Consider the following 18,685-nt stretch of genomic DNA (forward strand, 5'->3'; position numbering starts at 1 on the left):
CATTGTAACTGACTGCCTCATATATGAAAGCCAGTCCTACCTAGAATTTACTTCTGGGTACTCAAGCAGCTGGGACCCTCTCACCTGTGGGCCCTGCTAGCACTTCCGGCATTCTTTGTCACCAGAGCAATTTTGACATGGTCGTATTTATTGGTGCTGTTTTGACAAGACTGCCTCAGCTTTTCTTCATCTACCTCCCAACCTTAGTTGTCTATTGCTGTGTAACAAATTACCCCCAAAACTGTTGGCTTGAAAACAACAATAACCACATATTCTCTCACCATTTTTGTAGATAAGGAATTTGGGAAAGAAGAGGCTGGGTGGTTCTGGCTTGAAGTCAGTCATGAGGCTACATTCAAGATGTTGCCCAGGGCTGCTGTCATCTGAAAGCTTGACTGAGGCTGGAGGATCCACTTGCAGGGAGGCTGTATTAATCACATTTTTTATTTTCTGTATTTTATGTTTTGACATAAGCTGCGGGGCCTTACAAATGGATGGAGAGACTGCTCCTCCCAGGGCTAGGTAGTTACTAAAGCCAGTTAAAAACTTACTTGGGAGCATACCTCTCACGCAAGCGAAGCACCTCCTTTATCTACGTCACACACCAAGCCAGTATTGCCCTTGCCTTAAATTATCAGGGCAGGGTACCAGGCAACTAGAGACCACCCTTATAGCCCAAAGCCCACCAGAATTGTTCAAATTAGCCAATCCTAAGCTGTTTACTCTGCCCTGCCTTGCCTTTGCCAAAGAAACCCCAATAAAGGCTGTGGCCTAAGCTTTCCCCTTGCTCCTGCTTCTGCTGCCTGACCAAAACCTGGTGTTTTCCCTGTGGTCCTGCATGGCACACCGGCACCCTTCTCCTGGGAAAAGTAATAAATTCTTCTTTCAGTAGTACCAACTTCTCCATGTCATCACTCTGTCACCTCTATGAATTAAAATACCTCAAGTACAGATGAGATAGACTCATTTCCTACAGCTGGTAGTTGGTGCTGACTTTTGGCTAGAGGCCTCAAGGCACTTTCCACAGGCTGCTTAGAAGTCTTTATAACATGGCTATGATTTCTGTCACAGTCAGTGATCCAGAGACATGAAGGCAGAAGCTGCAATGTCTTTTATAGAAACTTGAAAGTCACATGTTATTCCATAATACTGAGTCCTGCAGCTAGACCAGCTCTGAGTTGGTGTAGACTGGTCTCAGAGCATTCACACAGAAGGGCATGAATTCTAGGGGGTGGCTGTGTGTGTCACTGGGGAACATTTTAGAGGCTGGCTGCCACAGGGTATCACGGAAAATACTGACTTGCTACTTAAAAAATTTTTTTCCTTCAGAAAACAAGCAATTATACCCCCCCACCTCCCTCAAGCAGATATATCTGCTAAAGCACATTCTTGACTTTTCAAAATGTAACTTAGCTGACACTGAGAAGAGGAACCCAGGGATACTAAGTGCCTAGAACAAGCTCCTCTCCCTCCCTTCCTTGTCACATCAGTTTGGGATTAAAGATAATGGAAATGCATTGTTTAGTACTTAAGAATACTACAGAATGAATAATCTCTTTAACAAGACCATTACTGTTAATGTAAAAATATTCCTTAATCATAGGTCCTCTTGAGAAAAGAGTTTCAGGAAACTTATTCTAAAACAGAAATTCCTAACCAGTGTTTGAGGTCAGAGGACCCTTTGAGGCCTAATGGATTCTCTCTCCAAAATAAAATGTTTACACACAAAAATTTGCAACCTACTTCATAGGTGACTGAATGGAATTACTAGATTTCCTTCTTGCTTGCATGTCTAGGCTTTAGGAATTATTCATTCTACACTTTTGGAGCATCAGTGTTAGGGCGCTGCTGCAGGTGCTAGGGGATCACAGTCACACAAGTTCCTAATGAGGGCAATAATCAGAAAACAACCTCAGATATTAGCTAAGGACAGGTTAAAAAACAGAATGTTACAGTGCTAGGGGTAAAGGAAACATGAGATGTAGCTAGGAAAGGCCCTTAAAAAGTGGTACTTGAATTAAGACTAGCATGAGGAGAAAGCCACTAGTGCAGTAAAGGAATACCAAGTACAAAGAATCTGAGAAACAGATTTGAAGTGTTCAAGAAACCAAATATGAAACACTGAGCAAAGACAGAACATGGCAGAGAGGCAGACACAAGACACACAGCAGAGCCATTAGGAACAGAGAAGAGTCATGGAGTTTTTTCGGGTGATCACAAATCGATGCCCTGTCCTTTGAAGGATTACGATGAAGCTGTGGGAACTGAGTTAGCACTCCAGATGGACCCTAGAGATGAAGATTCCAGAAGCCCTGCCCCACCCCATTTCTCAGGGTTCTGGTGGGTATGCCCTAGTTTCCATCTAAGTGGAGGTTGGATTACCTTTTTTATTTTCTTCTGGTCATGCCCCATGGCTTGTGGGATCCTAGTTCCCTGACCAGGGATCGAACCTGGGCCGTTGGCAGTGAAAGCTCAGAGTCCTAACCACTGGACCACCAGGGAACTCCTGAGGTTGGATTACTTGATCTCCCTCCACCCCCAAATTACTTCAGTCTTTTAGAGTATGATTGTAAAGATACATATACAACAAAAGAACGTATGTACTACCTCAGAATCCACCATCCACAGATAGATAGAAAACTGCTTGGGGTGGCAGTTGGGGCGGGGTATATAAACACTGGAGTGAGCTGGGGGAGATGATGAGCTCAGTAGGTACAGAACAGGCCTTAGCATGACAGGGTGATTTTAGGTTCCCTAGGAACCCACTGCTGGAGTGGTCACACTGGCCCAAGCTGGCCAAGAGTAAACTAAATGTAATCCATTCTCATCAATATGACCATTATGGTATCCAGTTGTTTGTACTTTGGAAGAAAATTTCTCAAGGTAGAGGAGGTGTCAGGCTCTCATGGTACTTTAAGATAGAGAGTAATGCGGCAGGCGAGGTGGCAGCAGCTTCAGTCAGCAATACCGGCTCCCCCGCTCTCTAGCACCTGTGGAGGACTGCTAGGAGCCCTAGTCCTGCAACAGTGATTCTCAACCAGGGGTGACTCTGCCACCAGGGAACAGTTGGCAATGTCCGGGTAGACGGGGAAGATTGCTAGTGACATCTAGTGGGTAAAGGCCAGGGAGGCTGTTAAACATTCTACAACATACAGGGCAGCTGAGGTTGAGAAATACTGCTCTAGAGTGACAGCAACACCTCAATGACTGAACAAGACATTTTGAACTACCAGAAATCATCTGGTGGAGGTCATGGCTTTTCCACACCTTCTTGGTGAAAAGTTCAAGAAACTAGTAACCATTCTAACGCTTCATTCAAGTATCAGCTGGACTCCTAACAAGAATCACACCTTCTTTAAACTGGAATACGAATATATGTGTTCTTTATTAGGGTGCTCACAAGAATGACACATTAGCACTGTCCTTCTGATGTGACAGAGAATACACACATCTGACCCACATCATGGCAGGAAATAGGCAAGGGGTAAGGGCTCTCAGAGCTGGTACCAAGCGTCTACTGTAGAAATCTCCATTCACCAAAGCAAGGATGTTCCCTTGAATTCCATCATCTTTGCTGTAGCTTCCAGTTCTCCATGACTGGCCCAGAATCCTCCATTCCAGAACCTCTTGCCACACCTTCAAGACCTAGGTCAACTGTCCCATGTCTCACTCACCAAGGTGCCTCTGGAATTTTGCAGCGTATCTCTTTGGTATGTTGCTGCCCTGCCACCCTCAGAGGCATAGGTGGGAGTTGGGGGGAAATATATTACCAAAAGCAAACAGCAGGGGTACATCAGAAACTGACTCTTGGGACATACACCCAACAACCTCACAGAAACATGCTTCCTCCCCAAATGATACATAATGTCCTAGAGAGCAAAGGAAACCCCTTGATTATTCAAACATGATCCTGTATGCTGGGCACAAGGGATACAAAGTGGACAGTGTTTACTTCCATCATGCCCTGCACAGTAGGAAGGTGGCACCTGAAGGCTGTAACCAAATCTCTACCTTGGCTCTTCCCTGCCTTTGAATGGTATCAACCACCCTGCTTCCACCTATTCTGGGCATGCATTTTCCAAAAGGGAGGATAAGACGGCAGAGAGAGAGTGGAAGTGGAGATTACAGGAGAGGCTGGGGAGGAGATGACAACCTAAAAACAAGACAAAAACAATACAAAAATACAAAAACCAAACTGAGCACTAAAATATTTTATAACAATAGAAGGTAGCTGGAAATACTATATGCTAACAAACAAACGATACATAACCCCTGGGGTAGGAGTCAGCAGCAGGGAGTGTGGCAGACGCCACCTGTTTAGACTAAGAGCCTTTCAATGGACTGTTGGATGGATTGGATCTGCTGCTTCAGTTGTGAGCCTTCTTTGATGGTGACAGAACAGGCGATGACAGGTCTGGAGACCCCACAGGCTCGCCCCAGGGCCTGCTTGGAGCGCACAAACACGTAGGGCACATTCTTGTCCTCACACAGCAGTGGGAGGTGCAGGATGATCTCCAGGGGCTCGGCGTCTGCAGCCATCACAATGAACTCAGAGATGCCTCTGTTGAGGGTTTTGGTGGCTGTAGAGAGAACATGAGGCCAATAGGTGATGTGGGGTTGGGGCAGGGAAGCCACAACAAAGCAATTTCCAAGGAAAAGAAACAGGTGCAAGAAAACTGGGCAAAACGTCCAGGACTAAGCAATTCTGTGCCCCATAGTGGCCTTGGGAAGTGATAGGGAGCCAAGCACCAATTACTCATCCCCAATGCCTTTCTCAAACCCTACATCAAACCCATCAGTTCTGTCCAAACACATCCTAAATCAGAGCCCTTCTTTCCTGTCCTCTGCTACCACACTCATCCAAGTCACCACCACCCCTTGCCTGGCTGACCTCTACCAGCACGAAGCAGTGCAATGCAGCACTTCTCAAACTCTGTGATCAAGGATCAGGGTTTTACCATCCCAATCTGCCACGATCTATACTTCTAGAAACCTCATACCACATGCAACTCACCGAGCAAGTTCAATGCACCACAGCATTGTTCAAATACTTATTCCTGATTGCTTATCTCTGTGACCCAGTGCTAGCCCACGAACCACACTCTTAGGTCCTCATGTTGGGCCTAATCAAGAGCATCCAGCCCTCTTTCCATACTGGAAATCTAGTCCAGAGACCCCACACAGGGACAGTGCCTTTAGCACTCTTCCTGGAGCACTCTCTGGTTGCCTTACCCTCATTGGCTCCTTTTCGAAGCTGCTTGTAGTTACATGACTGCTGAACGAGGTCCAATAGTTTCTTGGTGAGGTGGGCATCTGCAAGAGGGTAGGCCTTCGGATTTACATCAGCCTCAGTCTATGGCGGGGGGGAAATCAAAGCATGAGTCAAACTGAACTAGAAGTTGTTCCAGACAAGTCACAAAATACTTCAGTCAACAATTGAGAGAGACAATGGTCAGCTTCCCTGCTCCCCCCATCCAAACACACACATTTAATAATTGACACTGGCCTGCCCACTCTCAACTTAGAAAAATGAAAATATTAGGCTCAAGAAAAAAAAATTAGTAATTACATAATCCAATAATGTATACTAAAGCTTATGTATTTTTGCCTCTTTAGCCTAATGCTTGCTAATATTATTGCAAATGGATTATTACAGGCTTCCATGGCTCAGTACCCATTTCAGTCACATGGAGTAATCTCTAAATTTGGATTTCCATATTCCACCCTGAATTTACTAAATCTAAACTAAGGTATAATTTATAGAAACCTAGCACAAAGTTCCCTCTATTCCCTTCAATATTTGAATCTTATTCTGTTTTCAGTAAGAATCCCGGTTTCCAAAACATCAACATATTTTCTCATTTATTCTACCCTACAATACATATAAAAATTGTTTCAGAATTGCTATACCAATACTACCTACACCAACTATAAGGTCAACATTTCTTTTTATTCTTAGAATATATCTGACTAAAGCCGTCCAGAGTATTATATTCAAAAGTTACTCAAATTATTTTTTTCCTGTGGTTATCAATTTGATATACAATTAGGGCTCCTTCGTATTTAGTTTGCTTTTTAAAAAAATTCTTAAAAATATATAAAACATCTACATGGTTCCAAAGTCAGTGTTTTGAAAACTGGTAAAGGTAAACTGTAGAGCATTTATCCTGCCTTTCCTATACAGACTGTATTACTAGGTAACCAAATAGCGAGGATAAGTTTCTCCCGTATTCCACCTAATAAAGAAAGAATGATAAAATTAAATAGCACCATCTTGCAACCCATACTAATTTAATCCAAATTAATGGATCCAGACATTGATTTTAATAGCTACCAACATCACAAAAAATACCATGTGACCACTGCCCCTCTTAGCAAAACATCTGTGATCAAGCTGTCTTGGGGTGGGGGGGCGTGGGCGGAGAGCTAAGAAAAAATCTGATCCAGCCTTTGATTCTTTTTTTTGGCTGCACCGCAGGGCATTCGGGATCTTAGTTCCCCGACCAGGGATCGAACCCACACCCCCTGCAGTGGAAGCTGTGGAGTCTTAACCACTGGATCACCAGGGAAGTCCCAGCCTTTGATTCTAATACTAGATATTTGATATTAAGGAATTATTAAATTTTGGGGTATTGTAGTGGCATTGCAGTTGTTGAAAATCCTTATTTTATAGTCACATACTGTAATACCTATGGATAAAATGCTACCTCGGGCTTCCCTGGTGGCGTAGTGGTTGAGAGTCCGCCTGCCGATGCAGGGGACACGGGTTCGTGCCCCGGTCCGGGAGGATCCCACATGCCGCAGAGCGGCTGGGCCCGTGAGCCATGGCCGCTGAGCCTGAGCGTCCGGAGCCTGTGCTCCGCAACAGGAGAGGCCACAGCAGTGAGAGGCCCGCGTACCAAAAAAAAAAAAAAAATCCTACCTCAATAGATCCGTTTCAAAATAACACACGTAGGGAACAAATTGGGTGGTGCCTGGCCTATTCCATTCCTTCTATCCCATCTTCACCTCTCAACTTTAACCATTTTTATTAATTTCTCATTTGTTTTCCCTGTGATTCTTTTTACAAATATATATTTTATTATAGACATAACCCGGGTGCAGCCCACGTTACCATTCCTGAGCACTGAGCAGTTCGCCCGCAGCGGTGCCGTCTAACCCTGGGTTTGGAGGCTGCTGATTATACACGTGTGCGGTGCCGCGGCGGCACAGCGGTTCTAGGTGGTGACCCATGGGTGATGGCCCAGTGGGAACACTCACCATTGAGTCCGCCTCGGCGGTCTCCAGCCCGATGCCGCAAAGACAAAGAAATGACCCACCCACAGAGGAGCAGGAAGTGACGTCAGGGGAAGTGGCGTCAATAACCTGATTGCACCAAAATGCCTGTTCCCTAATACCAACACATCGCACTGGGTGAATTTGTCATGGTCCCAGGGTGGTGAGGAATTAGGCAAGGGCTGGAGTAGACCTCTAATTATTTGCTCTCTTCATACATTCTAGAATCAGCTTTTTCAAGGTGTACAAAAAAAGCCTGCTGGGACTGATTTGTAGATTTGAAGTAATCCCAATTAGGATAAGACACCTTTAGGATACAGAATCTGTCAACCCATTCAAACACATGTATCTACCTTTAGTGCTTTTAAATAAAGCTTTGTAATTTCTCCAAAAGTTTTAATATCTTTTAGATTTACTCTTAAGATATTTCAGCTTAAGAAAATTCACTCTATTCCGTAGTATACTAAGAATTTCTTCTGTTATAAATAAAATTGATGTTGAATTCTGTCATGTTTTTTGTACTGAGTTGGATGAATTAGACATTTCTCCTTAAAGTTTTTCTAATGTTAAACCACTTTTACACTCCCGAGATAAAACCAATTTTAATATTTTCTTATGATGGTTGCACAATTCTGTAAATATAAGAAAACCCACTGAGTTATACACTTTTTTTCTACTACCACCTTGTTTTGGTTTTGTTTTTTAAAATTAATGTATAATTGACCACAATATTGTGTTAGTTCCAGGTGCAAAACACAACACCGTTATTTGATATTTCTATACATTACAAAATGATCACCATTGAGTTATACACTTTTAGAGTGGAACTTTATGGTATGCAAATTATCTCAATAAAGCTATTTTTTAAAGTAGGTGTAAAGTTTTTTCATGTCAAAAAACTTTAGTTTTTCTTATTGAGTTATAATTAACATACGGTACATTAACTTAGTTTCTTTATTATTATTCAGCCGTCCTATTTCTACTTGAATTGGTTTTGATTCTATTTTTTCAGGTATTTGTTCATTTCATCTAAATTTCTACATTTATAGATATCACATTGTTCATAATATCCTTTCTTTTAATGTCTGCAAATTATAGCTCCTTCAAGTTTGTTACTCCTTATTTATAACTTTTTGCTTATTTTCTTGATTAATCTCACCAGAAGGGACTTTTCACGTTACTACTTCTCCCTCACCAAGCATTTTAGGTTCCAGTGCTTCATTTGTACCCTACATACTCTCAATATGTGGTATTTTCACTATTGTTCAGTTGTTTTCAAATTTCCCTTACATATTTTCCATTTGAACCACGAGTTCTTTATACCTTCTTTCTAAACGCTTTGTTTCTGATTTCTAAGTCATTTGTATTTTGGTTGGGAGACCACGGTCTATATTATTATCATCTTTTAAGAGTTGTTTAACTTGCTTTATGACCCAGTAGGTGGCCAATTTTCATTAATGTTCTCTGCTTGAGAAGTGTCTTCTATAACTGATAGGTAAAGTATTCACTGGTTTCACTACGACCACTACGTCAAGTTTATTCATAGTGCTGTTCTAATCTTCTATTTCCACACTGATGTTTTGGCTTCACGATCAATTAAATGCTATATAATTGCATATTTGTCTATTTCTTCTTGTAATTATGTCATTTTCATTTTACTTGTACCTTATTTTTTAGCCACTATCTTTACTGATTTTTTTTCCCGTTCTTTTTACTTCAACCTGTCTTTTAACTGAAGCACTTAGTCCATTCCTGTATTTATTTAAGTACTAATATATTGGGTCCAAATCTCCCTTCTTTTGTGCCTTCTATTTGTCCCACCTGTTCGGTTTCCTTTTCTCTCTTTCCTTCCTTTGAGTTTTTTCTCCCCACTATTTTCCCCTCTAGTGGTTTGGAGTTATTTATCTATATTCTTTTGGTGGCTATCTGAGAAATCACAACTTATGTCTGTCAAAATCTAATGCTCAATAATGTCACCCTCCTCTTAAACAATAAAGGTTCCAGCAACACTTTTATTCCTATCACTCCTCATAAATATACTTTTTAAAATGCCAGATATTTTTATTGCAGTTTCCAATAGCCCATCTCTGGAAATTAGGATTCTCAACTCTTAATAAACATAAAATGCACAAAAGGGGAGACTTCAGGAGATCCAACACGATCAAAGAGTCACTTTATTGGTTTAATAAAAGTCAACAACAACAAAAATTCCACTCAACTTTAAAACCAAACCACCTTATAAATAGCAACTGAAATTTGCTTAGTGTGTATTTATTCACCTTTTAATTTTTCCAAGGGCTAACTGAATGAATGAATGAATGAAATCTTACTGCTAGGCAACTGTAACCCGTAGCTTGATGCGTTTGATTTCCCCATACACCAGACAGCCGAAACCTGCAAGGTTTTGATTTAACAACAAATAGTGCATGCTCACTCTCTCCATACCAAGCGTTAGGTCTACTAAATGCATTTAAACTGAGATCAACCGATTCCAAAACTTTTCACGGCACTGCGAAAGATGAGCACTGGTTTAGAAGCTTTAAATTCTAGGCTCAGCCACGTACTAGCTTCAAAATGGGGGCGGGGCGGGCAGTAGGAGAGATACCGCTAGGATCCAAAATCCGTTAAAAGGATTAAACCTCATTACGGAAATCAGTGTTTTGTAAACTCTTCCCTCCTTACTAAGTGCCAACCAAAACTAGCTACCAGGCCACAAGATCTGACTAAAAAGTTGGAGACCACCAAGAGTTTTAGAGGAGCCGCACGTGGTGCTACCAGCGCTTCAGATTTCAGAGGCTACCGCCTCGCAGGAAGAGTCTTTCCTGCATTCCAGGCTGGGGTTCACTCCACGTTCCCCACAGCCCCCAAACGCCAAAGGCCACTTTAATCCCTGGCCCATGTAACTCGCGGCAGACACTAGGCGCGCAGACCCATGGAGAGCTCCCTCTCCTGAACATCAGCAATGGAGAAAGCGGGGTAGGGGAGGGCTGATCCAAATCCAGGGTTCCACCCCATACTCTAGCGATCCCCCCAAAAGAAAAAGAAAACCGATGGAGCCAAGTTTCCCCATCCATCCAGCTTTCAACTCTCTCCTACGTGGGTTTGTCTCTTTCTCCCAGGTTGGGCCATGCCCCCTCTGCTCACCGGAGGCTTTCGGCCAGGAGCACAAACTGCGGAAAGAAGCCCCAGCACAGCACCTGAGACCCTGAGTCCTCTAAACTTCTAACCTCGGGCCGGGAGAGAAGACAGTGCTTGGCGCTACGCGCCCGCCCGGGCCGGGCGGACGAGACGGCGCACGTTCTAAGCACCCGACAAGCTAGTGAGAGAACGGAACCCCGTCTCCCACTTCCCAGCCCTTCAGCCACGAGCACGCACTCACCATGGCTCCGCTTCCGTGGTACCGTCACCCTTCAAGGAGCACAGGCGACGTCAGAGCTGCAGCGCTCACGGATGAGGCAAGTCGCAGGGTAGAAGTGGAAATGGCAGCGTGCGGCAGGAAGCGGAAGTGGCGTCACCAAGAGGCGGGCGGGTCACGCCCCTTAAAGGCACCAGCGGGGAATGACGCCAGTTTTGGGCGAGGGACCGTATTTTGCTGTTTTTACTGTTATTCTACCATAAATTATTGGCCGAAACAGTGAGTTAAACATTCAAAAAATAACACACCAAAACAAAGATTTTCAAGGGTGTCGTCATTCCATTGCTAGTTTATCTTTTAGCATATTTTTGTGCTTTTAAAATCATCTTTTTTATTCTACCCTGGTAAAGGAATGGTATGGAGATAATGATAGGTAATCCTAAATGTTCTCCTTCATATTCAGATGCCTTTGTTAAATTTTTCTGGTGGGGGTGGAGTCCACCAGAAATGGAATCCATTGAGTAGGGAATTCAAGAAGAACAGCAGGTTTGGGGATGGGGACTGAGTTTGTCAGGTTGAGTTTGGAAATGTCTAGGACACCCAATTTCTTCTGGCTTAGCATGGTGCTTTTTTCCCTATGCTGCTCCAAATCTCCATTTTTTAAGGCTACACTCATGCCTCACCACCTCCAAGAGGTGCTCCTGGATTCTTATGGCCCTTACTCATCTCTCTTCGCATGATGCCAGGCATATCTTGGGACCATTTTGTTGTTGTTGCTGTTGTTGTTTTGGCCATGCCGCTCAGCTTGCAGGATCTTAGTTCCCCAACCAGGGATTGCCCTGGCAGTGAAAGCGCAGAGTCCTAAGCACTGGACTGCCTGGGAATTCCCTCTTGGGACCATTTGGATCTAGCCAAAACTAGACCGTAGTGGGCCAGTTCCAGTTATTTCCTTTGGAAACCTAGAAGTAGAGACGTAGCAGGACCCTTAGGAATCACGCAGTGCAACCCCTTCATTTTACAGATACTGAGGCCCAGAGAGGGGAAGCTCCTTGTCCACAGTCACAGAATGAGGCAGTGGCAGAGCCAGAACTGGACCCTGGGAATTTTGGCTATCGGCTTGGGTTACTTCCACCACATCTGGTTGCTATGCTTGAAAACCCAGCCAGATGGGTTTGAAGTGGCTCCAGGACTGAACATTTATCACGTGAAAAATCCCCCCAACAGACTTCATCCATGCATATCTATGACGTGTCAAAAAATAAATTTTGTCTCCAAATTAAGAAATTCCCACTGATGGCTCCTGTTTAAGAGTAGAACCTGAGGGGACTTCCCTGGTCGTTCAGTGGCTAAGACTCCACACTCGCAATGCAGGGGGCCTGGGTTCGAACCCTAGTCAGGGAACTAGATCCCACCTGCTGCAACTAAGGGTTTGCATGCCACAACTAAAAAAAGATCCCACATTCCGCGTGCAGCAACTAAGCTGCAACTACAGTCCTGCATGCCACAACGAAGATCCTGCGTGCCACAACTAAGACCTGGCACAGCCAAATACATAAATAAATAAATCGATATTTTTTAAAAAAGAGTAGAATCTGTGATTTGGACCCTGCTCCTCATCTTTCTCAGATCTTGTTTCATATTTCCTTTTTTTTTTTTTTTTTTTTGCGGTACACGGGCCTCTCACTGTTGTGGCCTCTCCCGTTGCGGAGCACAGGCTCCGGATGCGCAGGCTCAGCGGCCACAGCTCACGGGCCCAGGCGCCCCGCGGCATGTGGGACCTTCCCGGACCAGGGCACGAACCCGCGTCCCCTGCATCAGCAGGCGGACTCTCAACCACTACGCCACCAGGGAAGCCCCATATTTCCATATTAATTGGACCTATCAGCTACCACTGTGGGAGAATGAAACCTTATTATTCCAGTTTACAGTCATAGATGTGTCATTATCATTTGCCTTTTTGATATCCTTTATAATAATGTCTGGTTGTTATTTGGCCTACCTGGCATCTTGGACCATTATATCCCAGATCTCCTAGTAATGACTGATAGGGGCTTGATGTTTTTATGACCATGAGTAATGAGACTGTATACTCTACCTAATTAATTGTTTCCCAACTATATAATAACTCAGTTTCCATGTTCTCACAGAACTAGCCCACCCTCTTGTATCTTGCTATTTCACTTGCTAGTTGGCTGATAAATGTTAACATAGGCTCAGAATCAATTTGTCTTAGAAATTTGTCTTTTACCACAGTTCTGTGCTTAAAATGCTAAATCCTTGCCATGGCTTACTATGCCTCTCCCCACTGGTACCCCCCTCCTCATCCGCATGTTACAGCCCCACCCACCTTCTTTTTCTACCCTGAGCTCACCGCAATCTCCCCAAGCCCATCCATCATTCTCTTTTGGGAGTGATGTGATGTGCTCCACTGTTCTGCTTAGTATTCATCACCTCTTCAGTGAAGCCTCCCTGATCATCCAGACCAGGTAATTACCCCTGCTGGATGCACCCACAAGCCCCCTGTACTTGCCCTTTGTAGCCTTCGTCAACTCTGTCTTTATTCAGTGTTTGCCTTTCCAACCATACTGAGAGCTTTATGAGAGCAGGGCTGGTAGATGCCTTGGACACTTTGGATATCTATCTTTTGGCACTGTGCCTGATCCAAAGGAAGTTCTTTTTCACTTAGGGATCTTTGGTGGGAAGCAAGCAAAAAGGAATCTGGGAAAAGACTCTGCAGTGGAGCCTGGAGGCTCAAGGGGAGCTGGTTGTGCAAGCAGGACCAGACATAAAATCTTACGCCAGTGTCCTAAATTTAGCTAAAGACCACCAGGCACACACCTCTACAGTGTTATTACTCATTGCAACAAGGGAGAACACATACCATGGGGAACTGTGGCACTTCTCAGTAAGAGGGTGTTTGGATTTACTATAGGATTTGACCTTGTGTCAAATGATTTCGGGAGGGTTCAAGGAAATGGGGTTTGCTCTGGATTAGACGCTATTAGAAAGTGTGAGTAATTCTATGATTGGGCATCCTAATAAATCTTATCTACAAGGTGGAAGGAATGAAGTGAGGCTAAAGCTATAATTGGTGACAAAATAGATATTAGCCAGGATGGTAAGGTGTTTGGTTATTTTTGTGGTTTTGACAATGTTCATGCTTTTGTCTGTGTTCAGACATGACTAAAGAGTGGTCTTGTTTTTGTCTTGATTATCACAGTTAGAGTGGTTTTGTCTGATGCTGACACTCTATGAAGTATTTTATGTTCAACAGGAGAACACCAAGGCTCAGCTATGAGTGTCAGGCCAGCTCCTAGCAACATCAGGCCTAACTGATAGAGCTGGGCCAGTTTCTAGCTGCCATGGGCTGCTTTTCTTTTTTTTTTTTTTTACCAGCTTCCTATCCCTACCTTGATAGTTAGAGCCCTGGAAGAGAGGGCCCAATTGGCCAAACTTAGGTCACACCTCCACTCCTTGGCTGTCCTGGGCCTGTGAAAGAGTATCAGGTATAAGCCGGGGTAACATTTAACCAAGATACATTGTGTGGTATATTGAGTTCTTTTTTAAAAAAATTTATTTATTTTATTTATTTATTTTTGGCTGCACTGGGTCTTTGTTGCTGCGCACGGGCTTTCTCTAGTTGTGGTGAGCAGGGGCTACTGTTCGTTGCAGTGGGCATGCTGCTCCCTGCAGTGGTTTCTCTTGTTGCGGAGCACGGGCTCTAGGCACGCAGGCTTCAGTAGTTGTGGCATGCGGGCTCAGTAGTTGTGGCTCGCAGGCTTAGTTGCTCCGTGGCATGTGGATCTTCCAAGACCAGGGCTCAAACCTGTGTCCCCTGCACTGGCAGGCAGATTCTTAACCACTATGCCACCAGGGAAGTCCCTGGGTTCTTAAAGTAGAGAAATACTTCCCAACTGGTTGGTAAATAGGTGATGCCCTTCTACTGGGACCCCAGGGGCCACTTACCACCCAGGTATTAAAGGGTTAAGGCGTGGCCCATTCTGATTGGCTGATGACCCTGCCTGCTCTGTAATTCAATATTTTGAATATAACCTTTGGGTGAAAGTCTCCAGGGTAGCATTTATACTCCTACAAACAGTGATCTTGAGATGGGAAAGTAATCCCCTAACAAAAAATCAGTATATGTTGGGTGGTTAAACAAGAACACACATTCAATACAGTGTTCATTAAATGTTTGATATTGGATAGCCTGATGGAAAAAAGGATGAAAGTATCAAATAGGAAGAAAGCAAGCAAGCAGACTGCAGTTTCCATCCCTCCATCATACACAGGGGAACTTAATCTCTCCATTCCAGAGGTCAGGATATTTAGAACAAGTTCTTCTTCCTCTTAATTCCTTTTGGGCAGTTCCCTGATGTTGCCCTCACCTGTACTGAGGGCATGTTATCCAGCCCTGATGCCAGGTGCAGCAGCTGGAGCTGAGGCTGCAGCATCAGGAGCCTTTGTGAGGTGGCCTTAGCGACGGGGGTGCTATGAGGCAGGGGCTACCCCGCCCTGAAGTGGCTGGGTCAGCCATACCAGTCCTGCCCTACAACTCCTGAACACCACCTGCCTGACCTAAGCTGTGTCATGTTGCTGCCCCTCCTGGGCGTCTGTGCCATGGTGGGGCCCCATTCCAGGGCCCTGAGTGGGAGCCAGTGCGGGGCCTGCTCTCCGAGAATCACAGCTGCAGGGACCCTCGGTGCTGCGGCAACCTGCTTGTCCTCTGCCTCTTTCTGATCTGACAGGTCCAGAACTACTGGCACCAGATCACCAGGACCCACTCCAGCATGAGGAAGGTCATCAAGGTGAGGGGATCCTACACACCTCCTTCCCTCAACACCATGATTGTCTCAGTCATTTGTTACAAGGACCCTGTTCTATGCCCTGTGTATCAGAGATGAACTCAGACTGGTCAGGAAGAGCATTATCTTGCCCCAAACCCAGCGGTCACCCTGGACTTCTCTCTCCCTCACTCCTCAGGATCAATCCACCTGCAAGTCCTATGGGCTCTACTTGCAACCCATATCTCAAATCTGATCACTTCTTCTTCTTTTTTTTTTTTTTTTAGTTTATTTATTTACTTTGGCTGTGTTGGGTCTTCATTTCTGTGCGAGGGCTTTTTCTAGTTGTGGCGAGCGGGGGCCACTCTTCATCGCGGTGCGCGGGCCTCTCACTATCGTGGCCTCTCTTGTTGCGGAGCACAGGCTCCAGACGCGCAGGCTCAGTAGTTGTGGCTCATGGGCCCAGTTGCTCCGCGGCATGTGGGATCCTCCCAGACCAGGGCTCGAACCCGTGTCCCCTGCATTAGCGGGCAGATTCTCAACCACTGCGCCAGCAGGGAAGCCCCGAATCTGATCACTTCTTAAAACTTCACTTCACCCTCCTGGGCAAAGCCACCCTCAGGGCTCACCTGGACTGTAGGTACTGCCTTCTGCCTGGTTCCTGCTTTCTCTCTCACCCAACCATCGTCAGTGCTCCACGCAGCCAACAGAATGAATTTCTTCTTTCTCTTTTTAAAAATGTTAACCCAGACTTCCCTGGTGGCGCAGTGGTTAAGAATCTGCCTGCCAATGCAGGGGACACGGGTTCGAGCCCTAGTCTGGGAAGATCCCCCATGCCGTGGAGCAACTAAACCTATGCACCACAACTACTGAGGCTGCACTCTAGAGCCCGCGAGCCACAACTACTGAGCCCGCATGCTGCAACCACTGAAGCCTGCGCGCCTAGAGCCTGTGCTCCACAACAATAGAAGCCACAACAATGAGAAGCCCACGCACTGCAACAAAGAGTAGCCCCCACTCGATGCAACTAGAGAAAGCCTGCATGCAGCAACGAAGACCCAACGCAGCCAAAAATAAATAAATAAATAAATTTATATTAAAAAATGTTAATCCAAGGGAATATACATATACAGATTATAAGTGTATAGATCAATGAATTTTTGCAAACTGAACACATCCAGGTGCAGCACTTGATTAAGAAACAGACCACTGGACTTCCCTGGTGGCGCAGTGGTTAAGAATCTGCCTGCCAAGGCAGGGGACATGGGTTCGAGCCCTGGTCCAGGAAGATCCCACATGCCGCAGAGCAACTAAGCCCGTGCGCCATAACTACTGAGCCTGTGCTCTAGAGCCCGTGAGCCACAGCTACTGAGCCCACTGAGCCCACGTGCCACAACTACTGAAGCCCGCGCGCCTAGATCCTCTGCTCCACAGCAAGAGAAGCCACTGCAATGAAGAGTAGCCCCCGCTTGCCGCAACTAGAGAAAGCGTGCGCACAGCAACAAAGACCCAACACAGCCAAAAATAAATAAATAAAAATTTTAAAAAAATAAGAAAAAAATTTTTAAAAAAGAAATAGACCACTATCAGCATCCCAGAAGGTTGCAGACACAACTGTGCTGATTTCTAATAGCATAGACTAGTTTTGTCTGTATGGAATCATACAGTAAGTATTTTTTTTGCACCTGGCTTAAGCCTAACATTATGCTCATGAGCAAGAACCAACTTTAAAAAAAACAGTTCACAGGACTTTGCCACTCAAGACTCTGCAATGGCTCTGATGGATACACTTCCAGTCAAACTCAGAATAAAATCCAACTCCTAACCACAACTCCAAGGCTCAGAATAATCTGCCCTGCATTCCTCTCTGACCTCATCTCCCAGCGCTGTCTTCATCACTCACTCATTCCATTCTGGCCACACAGGCCTCCTAGCTGTTCTTATACAAATGACCCAGTTCCATCCTCAGGGCCTTTGCACTTAATGTCTCCTCTGCCTACAATGCTCTTTCCTCGGATGTCACTTGGTTTGTCCCTTGCTTCATTCAGGTCTCCATTCAAATGTCACCTCCTCTGAGAGGCCTTCTCTGACCAATATGTCTAAAGGAGCTAACCCCATTCCCACTCTGCTTTTATTTCCCACTCTGCTTTTATTTCCATTAGAACACTTTTCAAGGGGACTTCCCTGGCAGTCCAGTGATTAAGACTCCACGCTTCCACTGCAGGGGGCATGGGTTTGATCCCTGGTCTGAGAACTGAGATCCCTCATGCCATGCAGCGTGGCCAAAAAAACCACAAACCAACAAAACACTTTTCAACACCTAACATTATGTTGTATACTTAGTTATTGTGTCTTCCATGTATAAAAGACAGCTCCCAACAAAGAGGTTTTCTGTCTTGTTCATGCTGGTACCGCCAGCACCTAGAACAGTGCCTGGCCTGGAGTAAACTCTTTATCTTTCTTTCTTGAATGAATACTGTTTTCCCTAAGAGAACTGACTCCCCATTCCTGAGCCCCAGCATCCTCATCTGGATAATGGGGATTACAATCCTGATCTGAGGATTAGATGAGATAATGTGAATGCAAAATTTTGCTTCTCTGTTCTCACCTACAGGTGCCATCGCAGAAGGGGGCAGTGCCCTCCATGAGACATGACACTTGTTTTGGGCTGACCCCTGAATTCTCCTTCAGTCCTGGCCAGTTCAGGGGCCTGGATGCCCAACAATGGGCCCCAAATAAGAGAGGGGAATACTGGAGGAGCCACCAGGATTCATGGACCCAACATCTGCTTTCTAGTCAGCACCCAGGTCAAGGTTTACCTTGGGATGCCTATCCACCTTTGGAACACATCTTTTGCACCACCTCCTTTTTAAGCACCTGTATGCTAGCTCAGGACAGTTCTTGGGAAGCGTGGCAGGTACCCTGGTGTCGTAGTGATGACCAGACTCACCTGATTTTCAAGCCACTGCCCCCTGCCCTGGACACGTGCCAAGGGATGGAGCAGCTGTTGGTCCACTCCTCAGAAGAACCGGTACCACTGGAGCATATTGTCGACATGAGATGCCACCCCACCTCCATGGCCTCTCGCCCAAACCTCCCATCAGCCCAGAGGTTGCAGTTCTGTTCCAGAGAGTTCCTACCGGTTCCTTCCAACCAACAAGTGGGAATGCCCATCTGGAAGTCCTGGCGCTGCCCACGAGAGGCCTGGGCACCAGGGAGGGAAAGCCGGACACTAGGCAGAGAGGATAGTAGAGAGACCCATGCTCCAGGG

At 45.2% G+C, this 18,685-nt stretch overlaps 2 protein-coding genes across 4 annotated transcripts; one reads left to right on the top strand and one right to left on the bottom strand.

Moving 5' to 3' along the window:
- Positions 1 to 3,366: 3,366 nt before the first annotated feature.
- SNU13 (small nuclear ribonucleoprotein 13) lies at positions 3,367 to 10,774 on the bottom strand. 3 transcript variants are annotated; one of them, XM_027107822.1, is made up of 3 exons: positions 10,655 to 10,774; positions 5,233 to 5,353; positions 3,367 to 4,580 (listed from the first exon to the last, which is right to left on the bottom strand). In XM_027107822.1, exons 1-3 carry the CDS (start codon positions 10,655 to 10,657, stop codon positions 4,318 to 4,320), a joined length of 387 nt encoding a protein of 128 aa, XP_026963623.1. In that variant the 5' UTR covers positions 10,658 to 10,774; the 3' UTR covers positions 3,367 to 4,317. The 3 variants fall into 3 exon arrangements, with proteins under 3 accessions (XP_026963623.1, XP_026963625.1, XP_026963624.1); XM_027107824.1 differs by lacking the exon at positions 10,655 to 10,774 and adding an exon at positions 7,261 to 7,318; XM_027107823.1 differs by lacking the exon at positions 10,655 to 10,774 and adding an exon at positions 7,115 to 7,313.
- A 4,446-nt stretch (positions 10,775 to 15,220) lies between these two features.
- Positions 15,221 to 18,650, top strand: LOC113620351 (uncharacterized protein C22orf46-like). Its single transcript, XM_027106020.1, is given in 4 exon segments — positions 15,221 to 15,259; positions 15,262 to 15,438; positions 18,029 to 18,556; positions 18,630 to 18,650. Coding segments are annotated over 4 exon segments (765 nt in total).
- Positions 18,651 to 18,685: the final 35 nt, after the last annotated feature.

The sequence above is a fragment of the Aethalodelphis obliquidens genome, unplaced genomic scaffold, assembly GCF_003676395.1.
Source record: "Aethalodelphis obliquidens isolate GAN/ISIS:26980383/991018 unplaced genomic scaffold, ASM367639v1 scaffold8, whole genome shotgun sequence".
Taxonomy (NCBI): Eukaryota; Metazoa; Chordata; class Mammalia; order Artiodactyla; family Delphinidae; genus Aethalodelphis; species Aethalodelphis obliquidens.

What these genes read in the sequence shown, in the direction of transcription:
- SNU13 (XM_027107822.1), bottom strand. An exon ending in TCGAAAAGGAGCCAATGAGG is followed by an intron (nt 4,581 to 5,232) that starts GTAAGGCAACCA and finishes TTCTCTCTACAG; the next exon opens with CCACCAAAACCCTCAACAGA.